This window comes from Populus trichocarpa, chromosome 2 (assembly GCF_000002775.5).
Source record: "Populus trichocarpa isolate Nisqually-1 chromosome 2, P.trichocarpa_v4.1, whole genome shotgun sequence".
NCBI lineage: Eukaryota > Viridiplantae > Streptophyta > Magnoliopsida > Malpighiales > Salicaceae > Populus > Populus trichocarpa.
The window spans coordinates 21562639-21583721 of NC_037286.2; the positions used below are offsets into that span (position 1 = coordinate 21562639).

The 21083-nt window shown below is 32.7% G+C and overlaps 3 protein-coding genes across 6 annotated transcripts; all 3 read left to right on the forward strand.

Moving 5' to 3' along the window:
* Positions 1 to 643: 643 nt before the first annotated feature.
* LOC7489888 (CSC1-like protein At3g21620) lies at positions 644 to 6462 on the forward strand. 2 transcript variants are annotated; one of them, XM_024594632.2, is made up of 12 exons: positions 644 to 1108; positions 1512 to 1888; positions 2232 to 2378; positions 2627 to 2762; positions 3045 to 3146; positions 3296 to 3415; positions 3592 to 3672; positions 3784 to 4124; positions 4227 to 4472; positions 4884 to 5208; positions 5350 to 5583; positions 5878 to 6462. In XM_024594632.2, exons 2-12 carry the CDS (start codon positions 1575 to 1577, stop codon positions 6133 to 6135), a joined length of 2304 nt encoding a protein of 767 aa, XP_024450400.2. In that variant the 5' UTR covers positions 644 to 1108; positions 1512 to 1574; the 3' UTR covers positions 6136 to 6462. The 2 variants fall into 2 exon arrangements, with proteins under 2 accessions (XP_024450400.2, XP_024450401.2); XM_024594633.2 differs by lacking the exon at positions 644 to 1108 and adding an exon at positions 1155 to 1178.
* A 5682-nt stretch (positions 6463 to 12144) lies between these two features.
* On the forward strand, positions 12145 to 15837 carry LOC7489889 (uncharacterized). 2 transcript variants are annotated; one of them, XM_002301577.4, is made up of 5 exons: positions 12145 to 12506; positions 12848 to 13004; positions 14159 to 14209; positions 14357 to 14449; positions 15572 to 15837. In XM_002301577.4, the coding sequence occupies exons 1-5, from the start codon at positions 12361 to 12363 to the stop codon at positions 15629 to 15631; spliced, it is 507 nt and encodes a 168-aa protein (XP_002301613.2). In that variant the 5' UTR covers positions 12145 to 12360; the 3' UTR covers positions 15632 to 15837. The 2 variants fall into 2 exon arrangements, with proteins under 2 accessions (XP_002301613.2, XP_024450398.1); XM_024594630.2 differs by having other exon boundaries at positions 12365 to 12506; positions 12840 to 13004.
* A 1972-nt stretch (positions 15838 to 17809) lies between these two features.
* Positions 17810 to 20797, forward strand: LOC18109381 (glycosyltransferase BC10). 2 transcript variants are annotated; one of them, XM_024594115.2, is made up of 10 exons: positions 17862 to 18468; positions 18631 to 18747; positions 18908 to 19008; positions 19127 to 19198; positions 19320 to 19401; positions 19481 to 19561; positions 19721 to 19771; positions 19880 to 19975; positions 20065 to 20208; positions 20379 to 20797. In XM_024594115.2, exons 1-10 carry the CDS (start codon positions 18169 to 18171, stop codon positions 20571 to 20573), a joined length of 1239 nt encoding a protein of 412 aa, XP_024449883.2. In that variant the 5' UTR covers positions 17862 to 18168; the 3' UTR covers positions 20574 to 20797. The 2 variants fall into 2 exon arrangements, 1 of the variants encoding a protein (XP_024449883.2); XR_002980015.2 differs by lacking the exon at positions 20379 to 20797 and having other exon boundaries at positions 17810 to 18468; positions 19865 to 19975; positions 20065 to 20081.
* The last annotated feature ends 286 nt before the right edge of the window (positions 20798 to 21083 follow it).

A 21083-nucleotide genomic window follows, 5' to 3' on the forward strand; every position in this document is an offset into this window, starting at 1 on the left:
AAATATATTATATCATTTTGACTCTTTACCTACCAATTTTCTTTCTATTTCTCACCTTTTTCAAATTACGGACAGAGAAAAAAAAAGAATTAATTATGATTTTATCCCTGTGGTGTAATGAAGTTATTGTAGAATTGGGTTTTTTCATCTTATTGCGGTGTAAATAAATTTTTGTTTATTTAAAATTATTTTTTATATTTTTAGATAGTTTTGATGAAGTAAAAAATAAATTTTAAAAAATAAAAATAATAATTATTACCACACTTCTTTTTAATGATTAATTGAATTAGTGATTGGTGAGTTTATTTTTTACTTTATACTGTTGTTATAATATTTTTCTTGTAAGATATTTAAATTTGACTAGTAAAAATGATTTTTTTAAAAAAAGAAATAATTAAAATGAGTAAACTCAACGGTCCATTAACATAAAAACAACAAAGGCACTATATGCTATAACGTATTCAAAACCATAAATACCAGTAAATAATTTCGATATCAATTTAATTAATGGATAATTTATCATTAACTTTGAAAAACAAACATACCATGGCATGGCTAGGAAGGAGTAGCCGTTATAGATCCATCGCTATCACCTGCCTAATCTTTAATCACCTAACCTCCAAAAGCCGCGTCGGCAACGGCAGTGCCACCCCCACTTTCCCCATCCTGTTCCTCCTTCAAAAAAAGAAAGAAAAAGGCAGTAGAAAATTACCCTAGACGACACTCTTTGTATTTTGTAACGTCAAAAAGAGTTAAGACAAGACACCTCCTCCTCTGTTCCTCCCACTCTCTTATACTATCTCTCACACAGACACAGACATTGGGCGCGCGTCTGTTTCTTCCATATATATATATACAAGGAAAACGAAAAGAGAAGGAGAAGAAAGTGCAATGACAGTAATAATACTCTTACATTAGCTTTTTGGACGATCAAGACAGGTAGGCAACCAGATGATGATATACACAAAACTGGGAGAGAGAAGGAACCGATAATACTATTACTGGTTCAAGACTTTGTAAAGTACGTACGTTTCTTCTGTTTCCCTCTTGCATTGCTCACTCAAACGCGAACGTTTTCTCGTTTCCACAGCGCTGCAGTGTTTCAAAGGTAACCAACCACAAGTTTGGATCCTTAGAAACATACACTATTTTGCTTTGATTTCTTTACGGTTCTGCTGGTAAGCTTCTGTACTGCAGTGTGATTTTTTATATATTTAATTTTAGGTGTGTGTTTGGTTGCTGAGAAATTAAGTAGGGATGAAAGAAAGAGAGATGGGAGTTTTTACTGGAAATTTCGTGTTAGTGTTTGCTATTGTCTGGCATATGGGGGATGAAAATTTTGAAAATTCAAGACTTTGTAAGCCCCTTGACTTTGAGATTCCAGATAATTGTCGGTGGCTTGATTTTCATGTGACTGAAGACCTTGTTTCCTCCCTTTTACTCCGATTTTAATTTGTACATTGATTTGCTGCAATGAATTTGAACACTAAAAAGGTTGTCCTTTTATGCAGGGATCGGAAGATAAATTATTGGCTGTTTCACGTAAAGTGGATAGATAGATAGACAGAAAACATATGGCGACACTGAGTGATATAGGAGTAGCAGCAGCTATTAACATTCTCACTGCGTTTGCTTTCTTCTTCGCATTTGCAATTCTCCGGATTCAACCAGTCAATGATAGGGTCTACTTTCCCAAATGGTATATCAAGGGGTTAAGGAGCAGTCCTTTCGGCACTGGTGCCTTTGTTGGCAAGGTTGTCAATTTGGACTTCAGGTCATATGTGAGGTTTCTCAACTGGATGCCTGCGGCATTACATATGCCGGAACCTGAGCTCATTGACCATGCTGGATTGGACTCTGCTGTTTACTTGAGGATTTACCTGATAGGGTATGATCTGCTAGTTATTTTATTCAATTTTTGTTGTGCGTTTTGTGTGATTTGCTTGTGATGGATACGTGGTCTAATTTCGATTGAAATTGGTATTTTGATGTCTTGAAATGTCTCTCTCGAGTCACTTCACCTAACCTTGAAAATGTTCACATATACTCATTTTTCACTGTTCATCAGTCAAAGCCAGAGTGCTCCTAGGAGGTTTGGTAGGTTTACTCTGATTTTATGAATGATGCTGCCCCAATCACAAACTGTTAGTCCACCCTTTCACATATTATTGACTTGTATAACCTTTATTCTCAAAGACTCACTCTTCCCTTTTATTTCCTCTTAAATGCAGGCTTAAGATTTTTGTTCCTATTGCATTCCTGGCCTTCACTATCCTGGTGCCAGTGAACTGGACAAATAGCACTTTGGAGCGTTCTAATTTGACTTACAGTGATTTAGATAAGCTCTCTATTTCAAATATACCCACAGGATCAAACAGGTATGCAACACCTCTTGCCAATTCGTTTTGTTATCTTTTCTGCTTTTAAATCAAGTTTTGAAAATATTTTTAGTCTAATGTTGAACAGTTCCAATTGCGAACTGTCTGCAATATATATGAGAACTAGGCCAATTTTTCACTTAATAGCCTTTTCCTTTCAATAATGAAATGTACTGTATTTGTTTCTTCAATAGAATTTCTTGCTCGCAGAGTAGGTTTGAATTCTAAACGTAAAATTTTGGTTGCAGATTCTGGACCCATTTGGTGATGGCCTATGCCTCTACCTTTTGGACATGCTATGTGCTAAAAAAAGAGTATGAGATAGTGGCTAAAATGAGGTTGCATTTTCTTGCATCAGAAAAACGACGTCCTGATCAATTTACAGTAAGAGCAGTTCTGCTAATGCTATTTCTTTAAAGCACTACAGTACTAATCAAGAAGGTGGTATGAAACAAGGTTGGATGTTTACCATCAATTAAAGATATATAGGACTGAGAACATCTTCAGGGCCAATCAGATGCTGCTTGATGCATGCCGCAACCATGCTTTGATTTGACACATGGATGCATATTCTTCCAGAAAAAATAAATTAATGATCTCCTTTGAGCACTCTTAGTAACCTTTTCTTCCAGTTCCTCATTGGTGAAGTAATGTACTTTGGTACAGGTACTGGTTAGAAATGTGCCACCAGATGCTGATGAATCGGTTAGTGAACTCGTGGAGCACTTTTTCCTAGTCAACCATCCTAATGATTATCTCACTTACCAGGTTTGATCTTTTATTTGATAACAAACGGGAAAAACATTTTCATGAAATAGCTTCAATCTCTTCTGTCACCTATTTTGGCCCAAAAAGCTGTTCTGGGTAGGTAAATCATGTTATGATTCTTTTCTCTTGTTTTTAACATTTTCTTGCAGGTTGTCTACAATGCTAATCAACTTTCTCACCTAGTCAACGAGAAGAAAAAGATGAAGAACTGGCTTGACTATTATCAAATCAAATATTCAAGAAACAAATCCAGAATGCCCTCCCTCAAGGTAATCATTGCTGATGACATCCTATTGAAGTCACCAGTTTTTGGTTTTTTTACCTGGTTTTTATGCCTTTCCAGATGTAGTGCTTCTACACTCAATTCACAGGACAAAGTATAAGAAAATGTTATTCAGATTCTAATCACTAACAGGTTGTGCCAAATTTATTTTTCATTGAGCAGACTGGTTTTCTTGGCCTTTTCGGGACTAGGGTGGATGCAATTGATCACTATACATCTGAGATTGAGAAACTGTCTAGAAAAGTAAGTGGTACTTCACAATTAACTTCATGTTGATAATATGAACTTAGTTGAGGTAGTCAATATTAATGCAAGCAATTAACCATATGTTCTTTCAAAATTAATAATGGCTAGATCTCCTTGGAGAGAGATGAGATTGTGAACAATGCCAAGGCAATCATGCCAGCAGCATTTGTTTCCTTCAAAACTCGATGGGGAGCTGCTGTTTGTGCACAAACACAACAATCCAGAAATCCAGCTATGTGGTTGACTGAGTGGGCTCCTGAACCCCGTGATGTATACTGGGACAACCTCGCAATTCCATTTGTTTCACTGGCACTAAGAAGGCTCGTTATCGCTGTCACATTTTTCTTCCTTACTTTCTTCTTTATGGTTCCCATTGCATTTGTACAGTCCCTTGCAAACATTGAAGGAATTGAGAAAGCACTCCCGTTCCTGAAACCTATAATTGAAATGTGAGTATCTTCTTCTCAGGTTTGACCTTATTCTTATTAGATATACCTGTGTTCATCATTTGTTTGTTTCACAGATGCATGACATTTAATTATTTCATGCAGGAAAGTGATAAAGTCATTCATTCAAGGTTTCCTTCCTGGAATTGCTTTGAAGATATTTCTTATTTTTCTACCCTCCATATTGATGCTAATGTCTAAATTTGAGGGATTCATTAGCATATCAGGCCTAGAGAGGAGATCTGCGGCTAGATATTATATCTTCCAGTTCATTAATGTATTTCTCGGAAGCATAATCACCGGAACTGCATTTCAACAACTGGATAATTTTATCCACCAGTCTGCAACTGAGTATGTTGTTCTCATATTGTCATTGTTTCCAATATATTAGCCTATGCAGCACTCGAAATTGTTCTTTCGATGCAGCTCGACATCTGTTTGTGTGTGCTTTGTGCATTAGCTCCAGGAGTTAGAAAAGATCACTTATAAAGCTTGATTCACTGCCTTTTTCACTTTAAATTTTTAGTTCTGCTGTTTGTTTTGTGTTTGGTTGTTTTAGCCATGCATGCAAGGGGATTTTATGCAATCCCATGTTGTGTTAGTAGAAATTGGACCTTCTGAAGTGTATGTGATGAGCTTTTAGTAGACGCTCCGAGTCTAATTATCTTAAAACGTTTGCTTCATACATTTCTCGCAGTTCAATCAGTCCATAATTACCTATGAGTTTTATTTTTACTCAACACTTTAATCCAATGTTTGCAGAATACCAAAGACAATCGGAGTATCCATACCTATGAAAGCAACTTTCTTCATAACTTACATCATGGTTGATGGGTGGGCTGGAGTTGCTGGGGAGATTTTAAGATTGAAACCCTTGATAATCTATCACCTGAAAATGTTTTTCATGGTGAAGACCGAAAAGGACATGGAAGAGGCGATGGATCCAGGAACTCTTGGTTTCAACACAGGGGAACCACAAATACAACTTTATTTCTTACTTGGCCTCGTTTATGCTGTGGTGTCGCCCATCTTACTTCCTTTCATTATAGTATTCTTTGCCCTCGCATTTGTTGTGTATCGTCATCAGGTAAAAACCTGAATCACATCCAGAGTTGTCATTCAAACTACAGTTATGCATGTGTTATGTTTCTGCAGTATGCATTACAAGCACTACATTATTGGATTGCGGGGATCCTCACTGAAAATAGATTGCTGCATGAAATTGTAGATTATAAATGTTTACAATCAGGAGTATGAGAGTGCTGCAGCATTCTGGCCTGATGTCCATGGACGCATCATAGTAGCAGTAATTGTCTCACAGCTGCTGCTAATGGGATTGTTAAGCACAAAAGAAGCGGCTCAGTCAACACCGTTGCTCATTACACTCCCAGTATTGACAATATGGTTCCATTTGTTCTGCAAAGGCCGTTATGAACCTGCTTTTGTTAGATATCCATTGCAGGTAATATAGCATGCTTGGTTCATCTTCTCTCTTTTGTTTTTCCTTTTTCTCTTTTCCAGATTTCCTGAAACAGAATAATACAACCAGTTTCTGTTGTATAAATCTCAAAAATTCTCTTGGCATGTTTTGTTTTGCCTGTTCAAATTCCTTTTATCATAATATAATGCTTTAATGCTCTGTGTGAGCATTTACCATCTTTATTTCAGTGTTCTTATATCGTCATCGTTTGGTGTTAATTTCCCCGGCTTGAATAATCTCATCTTCACCTTTTCTGCCATTCCCATTGTTTTGCAGGAAGCAATGATGAAAGATACATTGGAACGCGCCAAAGAGCCCAACCTGAACTTGAAAAGCTTCCTTCAAAACGCTTACATCCACCCAGTTTTTAAAGGCGAAGACGATAGTGACAGCGATGAAGCGCCTGAAGAGTTTGAGAAAGAACCTGATCTGGTCCCAACAAAGCGCCAGTCTCGAAGGAATACACCATTGCCAAGTAAGCATGGCTCGGCTGCATCCTCCCAGCCTGAAGCTCAGGATTATCCACTACTTTGAAACTCGTGTGTAAATGCGAGTCCTTGGAAAATTAAGCTGGCTGAGCTCAGAAGAGATTGTACATGGGATAGTAGGCTAAGAAGAGAGAGTGAGCCGTGCAGAAGAACACAACTGGGAAATAGGAACAACTAGAGAGAGAGATGTTGAGAAAATTTTTGTTTCTGCGTCTGGTTTATATTAGGTTGGCTTTAGTTTGATGGAAACAGCTCAAAGGTTGAGCAGAATAATTTGTTCATGCATTTGTCATAATTTTGCTTATAGTTCCTAGTAGGAATATTTGTTGAGCAATAGTTGAAAACACTAAAGTACACTCAGTTTCCTATTCAACACTCTTAATTCTACATACACATACACATTAAATAATCTATATGAGATTACACCTCTAACTATCATAATTTAATAAATATTGTAATTAACTAGTCGTAAATCTTTTTTTATCGAGGATTTCTATTTACACTAAAATCTTAATTAATATTTAACAATTCATATTTTAAATTAAAGTTTTTAAACACTTAGCTTAACAATGAGGGCTAATCTCTATCTTGGATCTTCATGTAGAAATGATAGTTTTACATCCAAAATAGACATGAATTTTGAGCTATCAAAGCAATAAACAATCTTATTGTTTCATGCCTAACAATTGGAGCAAAAACTTCTTTGTACTCTTGTTGTATTTTTGTTTGTAACCTTTGAGCTACCAAGCATGTTTTATATTTATCAACTTCATCGTTTTTTTTAATTTTGTCTTATACACCGAGTTTACACCAATGATCTTTTGTTCTTTTGGAAGCTATATCAACTCCCAAGTATTGTTTTTCTTAATGACATCAATTTTATTATTCATAGCATTTTATCACTTTGTTTCTTTAACAATATCTTCCAAAGTTATAGGATCATATTCTGATAATAGAGTGAAATGAGTAAGTGGATTAATCTATTATTACTCAATCACGTAGGCCTTTTTCTAACTTGTTATGACATTTGATTATTAAGTGTGGTAGTGTGCTTTGATCATTTACTCGTTGTGGTGCTCTATCCATAGGCTTTTTCTTTTTTTCATTATTTTCACCATCTAAATTCACTAGAATATTTTGTTTAACGCCATTATTGCTAAAAAATAACATTACGACTAATAATAATTTTATTGGTGTTAGGATTATATAGTTTATAAGCTTTTGAATAATCACTAATAGCAAGAAAAATGCATTTTCTCTCTTGTCATCAAGCTTTTTCCTCTTTTGATCTGGAATATGGGCAATGCACCCAAAAATTCTAAGATGATCAATCATCGATCTTCGTCCACTCTAAGCTTCCTCTAGTGTCTTATCTTGAACGATAAGTCTGAAACTTCTATTCAAAACATGAATGCTCCAATTTACTACTTAAAACCAATAAGATTTTGGTAGACCACTCTTTGTTAAAAGACTTTGCATCATATCCATAATAGTGTGATTCTTCCTTTGATAAACACCGTTTTGTTACAGAGTATTGACTACGGTAAGTTGCCTCTTGATTTCACAGGTTTGACAAGAATTTGCAAATTCTTGTGAGCTATACTCTCCACCACGATATGTTCAAAAAACTTTTATTGGTTGGCTAGCTTCATTCTTAACAAGTGCTTTATACCTCTTAAAAAGCTTCAAAAGCTTTAGATTTTTCTTGCAAAAATAAACCTAAATTTCTTTACTATAATTATATATAAAAAAGGTGATTATATATCTTTTATCTCTAATAGAAAATGGAGTTATTGGCCCATAAATATTGGAATGAACAAGCTCCAATGTTTACTAATAACAAATTCTTCACAATCCTGAGAAGGAGTTGAAATTTTAGAAATGCATGTCGTCATATTTTTTTGATGTGGAATTCTTAATCTGCTCAAATTAAGATGTCTATAGTGAAAATGTCATAACCATACTTCCTCATTTAGTCTCATAAAAAATATGAATGAATAATATTTTAAATATACAAAGAAAAAAATTAATTCACTATCATGTTAACTTTAGTAATTAAGCCCAATTTGTCATCTTCAATTCTACATACTCTACTTTTTTTATATGTAAATCCATATCATTTTCTTGAAGTTAACAAAATAAATTTATTTTTAATTTTGAAACAAAGATGTTCAAGAACTAGTGATAAAAGACATGTATATATAGATTACAAAATTGAAAAGAGGTGTTCAGGACTGATGATAAAAGACACGTGGAAACAGATTGCAAAACTAACTCGTCAGTTGGTAAAGGTAAGGAGGCTAAAGGATCATGAGAAGAGTAATCATGGATCCATGACTAATTTTGAGAACCCATTTTAAAAATATTAGTAGAGGAAGCAACTTCTTGATCAGGAAGAATATGATTTTGAAACTGAAAATTTTGATAATTCTAGTTTCTTTGCCGATTGGAATCAACACCAAAATTCGATGAGGATGATGTTGAAGGAAAAGATTTAGATGCAAAATCTTTTATTTATGATGTCCATGAGAATGGAACCAAGTTAGTTATGGTTCCAGAGGTATTTTTGATGAAACACGTTACAAATGATTATACCTCATATGCTTTTAGGAGAATTTTGTAATTGATAGGGTTAAAGTTTATGTTTTTACACTTCATATAAAAGTTGTGAAGCAGATTTCCAAATCTTTTGCCAATGCTAAGATTTGTTATGTTGTTAGGGAGGATATGTGTGATTGATATGATGTTTCTAACAAAAAACTACTAGAATTGGTTTATAAAACACATAAAGGGTCTTTTAAGGCGACATCCACTCACATTTAATGTTAAAAACATGTTGAATTTTATGATCTAACATGACTATTTTTACATGGAATATTAACATGTTTTAAAAAAACCATTTAAAGGTGAATAAGAAATTGTTCTCAATGAACCTTTGAATAGCAAAATTTTCAAATCCAAAATAGTTTGTAGATTGAGCTATGAACTTATGGACTCATGAGTTTGGACTTAAGTTGGTTAACGATAAAATATTTTGCTTTTAAGTCCCTGTTTGATTAATAATTTCTTTTAAGTCTCTAAAATATCTTGTACATGAACCAATATATCAATTAAGTGATATCAATAAATTCATGAACTATTAACTTTCATGAATTGTTTTATGAATTATAAATACTCATAAATTATGATTAATTCATGAACAATGAACATTCATGAATTTTTTTGATGAATATTCATGAGTATATTTCATGAATTTAAAATCCATGAATTGTTTCATGAATTATGAGTAATTCATGAACTATGAATATTCATGATTTTTGTTTTTATGAATATTGATGAATATGTTTCATGAATTTAAACATTCATGAATTATTTCATAAATATGAATATTCAAGAATTATAAGAAATTCATGAACTATGAACATTGATCATAGTTAATAAACATTCATGAATTATTAGTATTAATGTTTTGGTTTTCAAGTCCTATAAATAAGTGTTTTGAATGAGTGGGAATGGATGAATGAAATTCTTGAATTCTTTTCTCTCTTTGTTGTTGTTTTTTCTAAGTCTAGTTTTTCTATTCATTCTTCATATTCTAGGGCTTATGTTTGGTTTTTATATAGAGGTATTGAATATTATTCATTTAAGTTCATTGGACCTTGTTAAGAGTGCACCTAAACAAGAAGGAGTTGTTGGGATCCTTGGAAGCTTATTAAATAAAGTTTTTTACACCAAGTGAGTAGCAATAAAGCCTTAAAGACAAATGATTAATTCTTAACAACAATAAAATTTCATATTGGATATATTCTAAGAACTTCAAGAAGTAAGTACTCTAACTAATTTTGTTTACGTGTAATTTCAATACCTGTTTAGTTTGCATGCTAGGATTTTTCTCCTTATATTTTTGCAATTTTATATATTTGCATAGTAAGGATACTAGCTTCTGTAATAATTGCATGATTATCATGCTTTTATATATTTGCATGATAATAAACTAAACAAATAGGCTCATTTGTCTAATTATCTTTTTATATGTGAAATTTTTGGACAACAAAGATTGAGCATGTAAAAGGTTGGAAACTCTTGATTGGACATCTACGAGATCAAGACAACAATAATTTGAACTTGAGAATGAGTTATTTCTAACTTCGAAAGACTAATACATGAGGATTTTTAGGAAAGTTATTTGTTTTTTTATTTATTTTTATTTTGTTCTATTTACTTTAGAAAATTAAATATTACGTATAATAATTTTATTTTTCCTAGTTTGTTTATGATTTTTATTACTTTTCCTTTATTTTTTGGTTTTGTAGTTGTTTAGGTTATTTTTAAATTTATTTAAGGAGTTGTAAATTTCTTTGAAAGGTAGACTATTTGGAAAGAAATATTCAGTAATAAAATTTTGACTATAGTTTTTGTGTGTTGACCTTATTCGATATAATTTTGTGTTGTCTATTCTTGCGATATTTCTTGGGTTGTTTTTTATCTGTGTCAATTTCCAACTTAATTTTTAATGCAAAATAAGAATGTTTCGATGTTATGAATGTATTTTTTGATATTATTTTTTTTAATTGAGAAATAGAAAGATGACATCTACACTTAATAGAATAAATTGAAAAATATATTAATTAACAAATAAAAAATTATTGTTAACGTTAATGAAAGACTAAAGCGAAAAGTTGATCTTCCTTTTAAGAAGTAAAAGATAGATGCATATACAAATATTTTACTCCAACTATTCTTTTTATTTTAAAATTTTTCTTTAAAAAATGTTTCTTAGAAGTTAATTTTGGTCGCTAAATACATTTGATTTTATTTTTATAAATGTATCGTGCAAATAAAACTTATTTAACTAAAATTTAAGAGAAAAAAGTTTAAAGATAAATTATAATTTTTTTTTGAAGTATTATGAAATTATAGAAACAATTCACAAAATTAATCATTAAAAAAAAACTAAACTAAACAGTTTATAAAAAAAAAAATGAGAGAGAGAGTATTAATTAAGATTTAAATTAAAAAAAAATCAATTCTATGCACCTGACCTAAAATAAAAAGGTTAGGCCCATATATTTGATTTAGTTTTTATTATTATTACTATTATTATGATAAAAAAATCAAGGTCTGAGTTTTTGGACCTCAAAAATTCATTTTTTTCAACTTGGTTGACAAAAAAAAAAACACCTTATAAACCTCAATAAAAATATTTTTGACCCTAAAACACTCTCTAATCCATTTAAAAATATAAAATTAAATCAAATAAAAAAATCGCAGGTCTCGATTTACTTTTTCCAGCATATTAAAGGAAAAAACTATCTTTATTGAACTCTCATCTTTAAAACAAACTCATTGACACCAAGTTTGATATGTTTTGTAGCCGGTCAAATACTTTATCTCTCTTTTCCTAGTTTTAATGACTTCTTTTTTTTCTCAACATCGAGGGACCAAAACAGACATAAAAATAAAAATTCGAACTCAAACATAAAAACCTAAAATAATAGGGATCAACTATATATAATTTGAAACTTTAGGGGCTAAATTAAAGTTTTCCTTGTCTTTTATTTTTTTATTTGGTCATTGTTCTTTCAAGTTTTTGGTTAATTATAATCTAAAATTATATTACATAGAATCAAACTATGATTTCTATTATATATTAAATATTCAATAACATGCAAATAGAAACAAATCCCTATACATAAAATCATTTTAACATAACTAAGAGGGATGAAATTGAAAGGAAATAAAGTTGAATGTTGGAAGTGCAAAAATATAAAACAAAAAATTTTGAAGACTTGAAAAGAAAAAAATGGCTATAAGGAGTGGAGACGGCGGAGAAAAATATGAGAAGATGAGATGTTTGTACTGTGTAATCTTTTTAATATATAGTCAAAGAAAGTTAAAGTTACAATCAAATTAATTTAATGAAAAAATAATCATAAAATTAGCTATAAATTTGACCAAACCAATTATTATAATTTTCTATTAGGTGGATTTAGCCTGACATGCCAACAAATTAATATTCTCTCTTTCTTTCCTTGTCCTAAACAGAAAATAAAATAATAAAATAATAAAAAAAAACCGTCCAGTCTCTCGTATCAACTACCAACCTTCTTCTTCCCCCCTCTTTCATGATTTCATCCCCATTTCTCATCCTTCCCTTCCTCCCCAAGTCTAGAGAGAGAAAGGAGGAGGATTCTGCAAATACGAAGAGATAGAAAGACAGGCTTTCGGGAAGGATCGTCTAAATAATTGAATAAAAAACACTAGGCAAAGAATGGAGGTTGGAGGAAGAGCTGGGCCTCAAACGACGACGGCGTCTTCTTCTTCATCATCGTCCGCAATGCTACTGTACAACCTTCCTCTCCTCTCTGCCTTGCTCTCCTTCGCTCTCGCTCAATTCCTCAAGCTCTTCACCACCTGGTCATTCTCTTTCCCCTCGCCTTCTTTTCTTTTTATCAAAAGGACCCATCTCAATTTCATTTGATTTTTTTCAAGCTATTTTGTTTTATTGAAGATTAAAGGATCAAAATTTTTTAATATAAAGATTTCCCTATTCAATATCTCTCTCCTTTTAAGTGGGTTTTATTTTTCTCTCCATGCCACCCATCGTAGGGATTGTACCATCCATTTCTGCAACGGCAGAGATAAAAGGATATGAACTTGTATAAATATGACTTTGTCTTATGGCTGTAATTAATTTTTTGAGTTTAAGATTCTATCATGTAGCTCAAATTTTCAATATTTTTGTCCTAGATGCTCAGGTTTAAAGAAAAGAGATGGGATTCTAAAAGAATGCTTGATTCTGGTGGAATGCCATCTTCACATTCTGCAACTGTCACAGCTCTAGCAGTGGCTATAGGTTTGCAAGAAGGGACGGGATCGCCTGCTTTTGCCATTGTTGTTGTCTTGGCCTGTGTTGTGAGTCTCTTTTTTTTCACCCCTTGGTGTTTGCTCGCTTGTATTATACCTATTCCCGCTGTGGTGGTGTGGGCTGATTGCTTGCTGTTTTGGATAAATTTTACCGACATTGTCGTTCAACCTTCTTCAGAACTTGATTAGTTTAAAATGCTTTTTTTTTTCCCTCTTTGTACTGATTTGAATTAGAATCACTCCGGTGGGTTAGTTTGAAGCTTTAGTAAAATTTTCAGTAAAAAAGTCGTAACGTTTTGGAGGTTTATAGGAAATTTTAGTGGTGTGAAACGAATTTATGCCTTTTCTTCATGCTTGAAATGCATATTTGGTGATGAAATGGATGCATTTCTACTTTAACTTGTTTTGTGCTTCATTCAGGGATCAAACTATATTGTATGTTTTGCTAAAAGGTTTATAGTTGGCACTACTGACGTAAAATGCTATAAACTTATTTTATTGTTGCTGCCATGATGACTTACTTCAATAGCTTCCAACCAAAAAGGAGGGTAAAAAAATCTTGGCTCTGTAAGGAATTACTTGGTTGAAATTTTATTTCTTGACCTGGAGTCTCCTTTGATATAAAATCTAGGGTTAGATTAGTATGTCTCCTTGTTTGAACCAAAGGAATATGAAAATGGTATGTGAGGAAGTAGTCTCAGGTATTCAAGAAGTGGTCAATATGCGACTGAAATGATGTAATGGAAGATCCTAAGAATAATTGATTGGAGGCGGTGGAAAGTTCATTGATAGACACTGCTAACTCTCCATGTGAAGATATTTGTTGATTTCCCTTCTCAATTCTCTTAATCAAGAGAGTTTTGCAATCCCAAGATGCTATAGGCCAAAATATGTAGCAAGATTCCATATATAATTTCCTATTCTAATATCTAGGTTTTAGTGGATTGTTACTGGGCAGCCTTAAAAGCTGGTTTAGCTGGGCTGCATCAAGAAACCTAAAGTTTATGATCTAAACTGCGTTATTCAGCTTTTGATCTGGATGATTTCACACTAACTATAGAATTCATAGGGCTGTAATGCCATTTGTGTTCTTTGTTTTCTGTTAATCTCTCTTTAATCATGAAGTTTGATTCACCCAAATATATTGCTAGGAGCTGCTACTTTTTTTGTGTGGGCATGATTGACTTTTATATTTTCTGCAGGTGATGTATGATGCTTCAGGGGTCAGACTTCATGCTGGTCGGCAAGCTGAAGTAAGTCATCCTGACACAAATGTGTAAACTTAGACTGCATTTTTTGTTTGCTTCTAATATTGCAACTTGCAAGTGAATTTTGACACATTCATAGGTGTCTTCTTGCTTGTATTGCTTTACATGGTTGTGTTTTTGTGCCTATTACAGTTGCTGAACCAAATTGTCTGTGAGTTTCCTCCAGAACACCCGTTATCCAGTGTTAGACCTCTGCGTGAATTACTTGGGCATACTCACCTTCAGGTTTGTTGCATGATTACTGCATTTTGTTTCAACAAGCAAGTTCTCTCTTTTGTGCTTGCATTTTCCCTTTCGAGGTTCATGTATTCTGCAATTCAAACTCTCTCAATCCACGGTCAAATGATTATCACCCGGATGAGATGCTTGTTGTAGTTGACTAGGTATTGCAAGGCTTGTCGCTGTACCTCTTTATTCACACTTTAGACAAAGTAAGTTGGAAATGTCTGGAAAAAAAAAAAGAATATGAAATGCCTTATAATAGCAAGATTAAGAACAATAAATATAGGAGAAAGAAAAGGAGAATTGAGAGATGGAGACTTAAGCAAGGTCATAAATATAGTAAGAGCGTTTTCCTTGTATCCCAAGGACAGAAAGTAGATAGAACTGTCTATAAACCAAATTTTGTTATTTGAAGGCTTTATTGATAAAGAGATAGCCAAGTTTTGGCGTATACATTATCATTAAGTGCTGAGGGAAGATAACTTTCTTGAAAGTTGAAGACAGTTCAAAAAATGTTAAAATGCAATTGCCTTGAATTTTTAAGTCAAATCAAGTTTTTATTAAGTTGATTGGGTGATATAAAAGTCAACTCTAACCCAGTTTACTTAAGTTTATCAAAACAGTAATAGTGCCTGTAAATACTTTTTTTTTTTTTTACAATAAAAAATAATTTTTGATTTGACCCATCACGGAGCACGGGTAAGTTAACTATGGATTATAATAGTAATTCTCTCACGGTTTTTTCCTTTAATTATTTTTCTAAACCCAAGTCATCTTAATTCTTTTCCTTGATTTCTTCAATTATTTTGGCTATCATTTGCACATTTTTTTTTACATTCAAAAACATTTTGGTACAACCCGCAACAAAGCATGGGCCTAGTTAATAAATAAAAACCTAAAAGGCATGGCTTTTTTCATTGTGCACATGCCATTGGTCACCCTCTCATTTTACTATAGACCTACTATTCAAAATTTTGCTTTGAATACAATTTTTTTTTATAAGAAAAAAACAACTGACCCGCAGGGGGTCAAATAGCTAGAGTAATACCAATTCGGGTAGAAGTTTGTCAATTTGTATTGACTTTGACGTTCAGGTGCAGATAACCAACTTACTGTTCTGGACAGGTTGTAGCCGGAGCTATCCTGGGATTCATTGTAGGCTACCTGATGAGAAATACTAATTAGCAGATTGTGTTTCCATCATTTATTATTCAGCGTCCCGCAGCAATTCCAACAAAGAAGAGTGGAAGAGCTGTTGTATATTGTAGTTCCAGTTGTTGGGAAAACAGATGCAGTTGTTGGGAGTGATGCCTGTATTATTGGAATTTTATGGATTTTGTAATATATGTAAAAGTACGTTCATGAATATAAACAATGCTTCCAGAATGAAACTGACATCTCTGCGTTGAGCTTTTCAGCACATTTATCTGCTAGATTCCATGGCGACCTGGTGATTTATTTGCGTCGCAATAAGGCAGGTTAGTGACAGTCTACTGATAATAGTTCTGCTTTTCTCTAGAGCATACTGGCGAACAGGGAAGTGCTTTCCTCTGCAAGCACATCTGCTTGCGTAACAACAGAGCCATTCTGGACATCACCTGAAGAAAAAGCTGAGCCAAAAGGTTCCTGCATGGTCCAACTTAAATGCTTCTTCGATTGTTTCTGACTTGGATTTTGAACCAAGCAACTGGCAGAAACTACTGGTGATATTATAGAGGTTGCAATTGTTTAGTTTTGTTCGCATGCAATATTACAAGACAAGGCAGACAAATTTTTAGTAAAGTTGAAACAAAATACTAATATGAATGCCAAACATATAATAATAGAATATTTAAGTTTGTGCTTGTATAAACAAAGATCTTAACATATATACTAATAAATACAAAAAAAACCATTATACTAAAATTAGTATAAGAAATATTTTATTGTCAAGGATTAAACATTTTGTCCTTGAGACTAGAAAGCTAGCTACCTCGCGCAAATAATCTTGTAGGATTTCAACAATTTAACTTTTAAATGATGTATTATTTTTTAAAATCTACCTCTTTACAAAGAACTAGAGCTAAGCTCTAGAACAAAAGAAATTAAAAGAAGCAAAAACTAACCATAACTAGAGGTAAAAGAAGTTGAAAAAACTATAGAGAAAAGTACAAAGAATCTCCTTAATTTTTTTTTTAACTAGAACTGGTAGAGAATTAATTTTAGTAATTACTAAAATTAATTTTTTATCGTCTAATCTTAATTACTCATCATAAACAGATAAAAACTCTGATAGTTTTTTACTTTTTACTTAAAAGATAATTTTGTTTTTAAAATAGAAAATCACTAATCAAATTGTTCATTCATTACGTGGTAAAATAAAATGGATTAGTAAAAATTAATTTTTTATAGACAAAAAATCTTTTATAGCAACCCCCAACTCAAAATAAACTAGCAAAAACAATATTTTATGAACAAAAAATTATTTTACAGCAAATTCATGCTGAAACATAGACCCAAGAACTAGTTAGGATTAAGTTTCAAGCCCAAGCTCATATCTTGCTAAGCTGAGCCGAAGACCTGCAACAGCCCTAGAATTTAAGCTCTAGAACAAAAAAAAATAAAAATATAAAAACTAAGAAAAACTAGAGACAAAAAAAAGCTAGGAAAATAGTAAGGATAGAAAATAAGTTGATACAAAGTATACAAAACATCTCCCCTTCAATCTCATTTTATACGAATTTTTTGAATCCAAACTATTATAGAATTAATTCTAGCAATTAACATAATTAATTCCCTTTATTTTGTCTTAATTACTCACCATAAATAGATAAAAACCTAACAATTTTTTCCTTGAAAACTATATATTCTTACTTAAAAAATAAAATTTTTTAGGAATTGAAAGCTTATTATTTAGATTATTTATTCATGGACTGTATTTAGACTATTTATTCATGGATGACTAAACAAAATGTACTAGAAAAAAATAATGTTTTAAAAGTTCAAAAATTATTTTACAGCCAAGCTGAATCTAAACCCAAGCCAAGGACTTGGGGCTTGTGGTTGAAGGGCCGAGGCCAGGTTGAGCCGAGCGAGCATATGTGGTTTAAGATCAAAAATCCACTTCGCCAGCTTAGGGTCTCTCTATTTTAAAAGCTTTGGTGTCCCACAGTTAATGTCAACTTCTCAACTTCCCACGGTATATATACTTGTAAGAAAATCTCGTATATTTTTAATGGGGGATAATGAATTTTGAGTTTCGAATACACAAGAATTTTTTTAGATTAATTTCTTATTTTTTCATAGTTTATTTTAATTATATTAATGTTTTAATTTCCATTTTTTATACAATAGAATCCTAATAAGCCCATTTCTTTATCTTGGTGGGATAAACATTTAGGATATGAATCATGTATAACATGCTCACCATCTTTTTATTTTTTTTATTTTATTTTGTGATCATGAGTCATGAGGAAGTAATGAAATCCCATTTTATGGTTTGTTTTAGGTGTGCCAAACGGCTCCCTTGTAATAATTTGTTGCCATTAATTTTCTAATAGTTTCGTTCAAGATAAATCTGGGAAAAACGTTAGAAGATGAACTTCCTTGACAATTCTGCTTCGTCTTCATGGAGTTTCAACTTTCTTGCTATTAAATAAATATTCCTCTCTCTTATTCAAAGTTCACACTTAAAGCGCTCTTTTAATATATCTCTTTACGATCTGTTTCTCTAAACTCACACAATGTATAAGGAGTTTCATAGCGTAAGCCATGACATGATGAAAAAAATGAAATCATCGAAGCCACGCCATCTCCTTTGGTTTGGCTTCAAGATGGTGATTGCCCTCTGTTTCTTGTCGTATGGTCTTTTTGCTTATCTCAAGCTTCACTCTCATGTCAAGCTTCCTTCCCTACATCCTCCTGCTTTTCATACATCTCCCTCTTCAGGGTATCATCATTTTGAAGGCACACCGAAAATTGCTTTTCTGTTTCTTGCTCGGCGTGACCTCCCCCTTGATTTTCTGTGGGATTCCTTCTTCAAGGTTTGTATTTCTCTCTTGTTTATCATGATGGTTCGAAAGGAAAAAAAATGGATGGCAGTGTAAAAATCAAGGACATATTTATTAAAATGAAATTGCATGTGTTCATAAAAAGAATGAAATGGAAGTGTATAATTTTGGAAATAATTTTGATGAGTATTTCAGAATGTTGATGCAGCGAAATTCTCAATTTATATTCATTCCACACCTGGTTTTGTCTTCAATGAAACAACAACAAGGTCTGCATTTTTTTATGGTCAGCAACTAAACTATAGTATTCAGGTACTCATTCAATTCAATCTATTGCACTCAGTTTTCTTGTTCTTTTTTACTCTTTTTCACTAATTATTTAATTTGGTTTCATTTCCAATCATGTTTCCTCCTTAGGATTTTCAAATAAAAGTAGATTCGAATTTATGCATCACACAAATTTTTGCTGCAGGTGATATGGGGAGAATCAAGTATGATAGAAGCAGAGAAGCTACTACTTTTAGCAGCTCTCCATGATCCTGCCAATCAAAGATTTGTTCTCCTTTCAGACAGGTGCATTTTGATGCACTCGAAATGGATTTCTTGTGCATATTTTACATAAATTTAACAAGAACATGCTTCTCATTTACCTTTGTCACTTCTTTTCACTTCATAGTTGTTTGCTTTGCAGCTGTGTTCCTCTGTACAACTTCAGCTATTTATATAGCTATTTAATGTCTTCTTCAAAAAGCTTTGTCGACAGGTGTGTTGAAAAAACATCCGATACGTAAAAATTGTTAATTTGTTCTTATATTTGGTACGTAGTTTTAATTTCTAACACAGAGTTAGTACTGGAGTTGAGTTTCTGATATATGTTTTTCTAGCTTCATTGACGTTGAAGAAGATCGTTATAGTCCCAAGATGTCACCTGTTATACGAAGGGACAAATGGCGAAAAGGATCTCAGGTTCTTAATTCTATACTTTTTAAATGCTTAATTACATTTAATCACCAAATATTGGAGTTGATTAATGCACTGATTGCAGTGGATCACTCTGGTTAGAAGACATGCAAAGATGGTGGCTGAAGATTATTTTGTTTTTCCTATATTCAAGGAATTTTGCAAGGTATGTATATATATATATATATATATATATATAATTAAGGGCCTGGAAGCTTTTTATTTATTCTTATGAAGAAAGCTATGATGAAGAACGCTACCATATCATTTTTTGCTCGTGGGATTTCTATCAGCAATCCATATTGTAATGTTTAACTTCTTCCAGCGATGGCCTCCCAAGGATGTGGATGATCGAAAGGAGATTCATCAAATACTTGTAAGTGACCGCTATTTATAGTTTCATATCAGAAAAGAAAACAAAAACATGAAGGTGTTTTTGCTTGTTTAAATAACCGATTGATTGTCTCAGTTCATGCATGCATAGGACCTAGCACAATATTCTTTGCAAAGCTTGCTGCGGATCTTTAAACAGCATCGCAACTGTATTCCAGACGAACATTATGTGCAGACATTACTAGCTGTAAGCAGCCAGCCATCATGTCTTGTTCATGTCTAATTATGATCTTTACAATATGCATTCAGTTTATCTTTTTTATGATTTGCATTAAGATGAATGGGCTTGAGGATGAACTTGAAAGAAGAACACTGACCTTTACCATGTGGAATCACTCTGTCACAAAGGCGCAAACGTCATGGCACCCTGTAACTTTCGATTACGATGATGCCAGTGCTAAGAAAATCAAAGAAATAAAAGTAAGTCTAGTTCTTAGCTACATAAACACACTGTTGGCTCACGGCACCCATTGCAGCTAGTATTTGACAGCTTCACGCACTCAAAAGCATTATCTTTCTTACTTATCTTTCTTCTTCTTCTTCTTCTTCTTCTTCTTCTTTTGTTTTTTGTTTCTTTAATCCAATCACAGGTTATCAACTCTATATCCCGTAAACAAGGGAATCAAAGTGAGATGTGCCATGTCAACAACAGACATACGCCTTGTTTTTTGTTCGCAAGAAAATTCACATATAGAGCGGCTTTACACCTCTTGACTCAAGACTTAGTTGGTTCATTAATTCTACTGCATCATAAAACATACCACCATGAACAACTCCATTACTAGTGCTAGTTTGTCTATAGAAATAGTATGTGCTACTGTAGAGATTTTGTTTGTTCTTGCACTCCTAAGCTTTCGGTACCAAAGTGGTTTCTATTTGTATTGATTTATGAACTCTTTTTTTAAGTAGCTTCATACATGTTTATCCACATAATAAATCTTTTCATTGAGCTTATCACACTGTTAAAAGTTAATAAATACAAATGAAAATATCGATAGAATTTTCTTTAGTATATTGTGATGATTTTTACTGATAAAATTTTTTTTACACTATAGCTTAACAATATTAAATGAACTTGAAATTTAGGAATTCGGCCATGAAGTTACCGAACAAAGAATTGGAACAAAATCCCTTATCCGGTGACCAAAAAAGAGGTTGAGGATCCAAATCATAATAAAATAGGACACTAATCTTTTCTTAACAGTGTAGTTTCTAACGAATTAGCCCTTGACAGAATGTATTTGTCCCAAAAACAAAAATACAAAAAACCAGTGCTTAGTGAAAGATGATTAAAG

Bases quoted from the DNA above. Each gene is read 5' to 3' on its own strand.
- LOC7489888 (XM_024594632.2), top strand. From the start codon at position 1,575: ATGGCGACACTGAGTGATATAGGAGTAGCAGCAGCTATTAACATTCTC. The intron at 2,379-2,626 runs GTATGCAACACC...TTTTGGTTGCAG, and splicing joins ATACCCACAGGATCAAACAG to ATTCTGGACCCATTTGGTGA. The intron at 4,473-4,883 runs GTATGTTGTTCT...CAATGTTTGCAG, and splicing joins ATCCACCAGTCTGCAACTGA to AATACCAAAGACAATCGGAG.
- LOC7489889 (XM_002301577.4), top strand. From the start codon at position 12,361: ATGGAGGTTGGAGGAAGAGCTGGGCCTCAAACGACGACGGCGTCTTCT. The intron at 13,005-14,158 runs GTGAGTCTCTTT...TATTTTCTGCAG, and splicing joins TTGTTGTCTTGGCCTGTGTT to GTGATGTATGATGCTTCAGG. The intron at 14,210-14,356 runs GTAAGTCATCCT...TGCCTATTACAG, and splicing joins ATGCTGGTCGGCAAGCTGAA to TTGCTGAACCAAATTGTCTG.
- LOC18109381 (XM_024594115.2), top strand. From the start codon at position 18,169: ATGTATAAGGAGTTTCATAGCGTAAGCCATGACATGATGAAAAAAATG. The intron at 18,748-18,907 runs GTACTCATTCAA...TTTTTGCTGCAG, and splicing joins AACTAAACTATAGTATTCAG to GTGATATGGGGAGAATCAAG. The intron at 19,199-19,319 runs GTGTGTTGAAAA...ATGTTTTTCTAG, and splicing joins TCAAAAAGCTTTGTCGACAG to CTTCATTGACGTTGAAGAAG.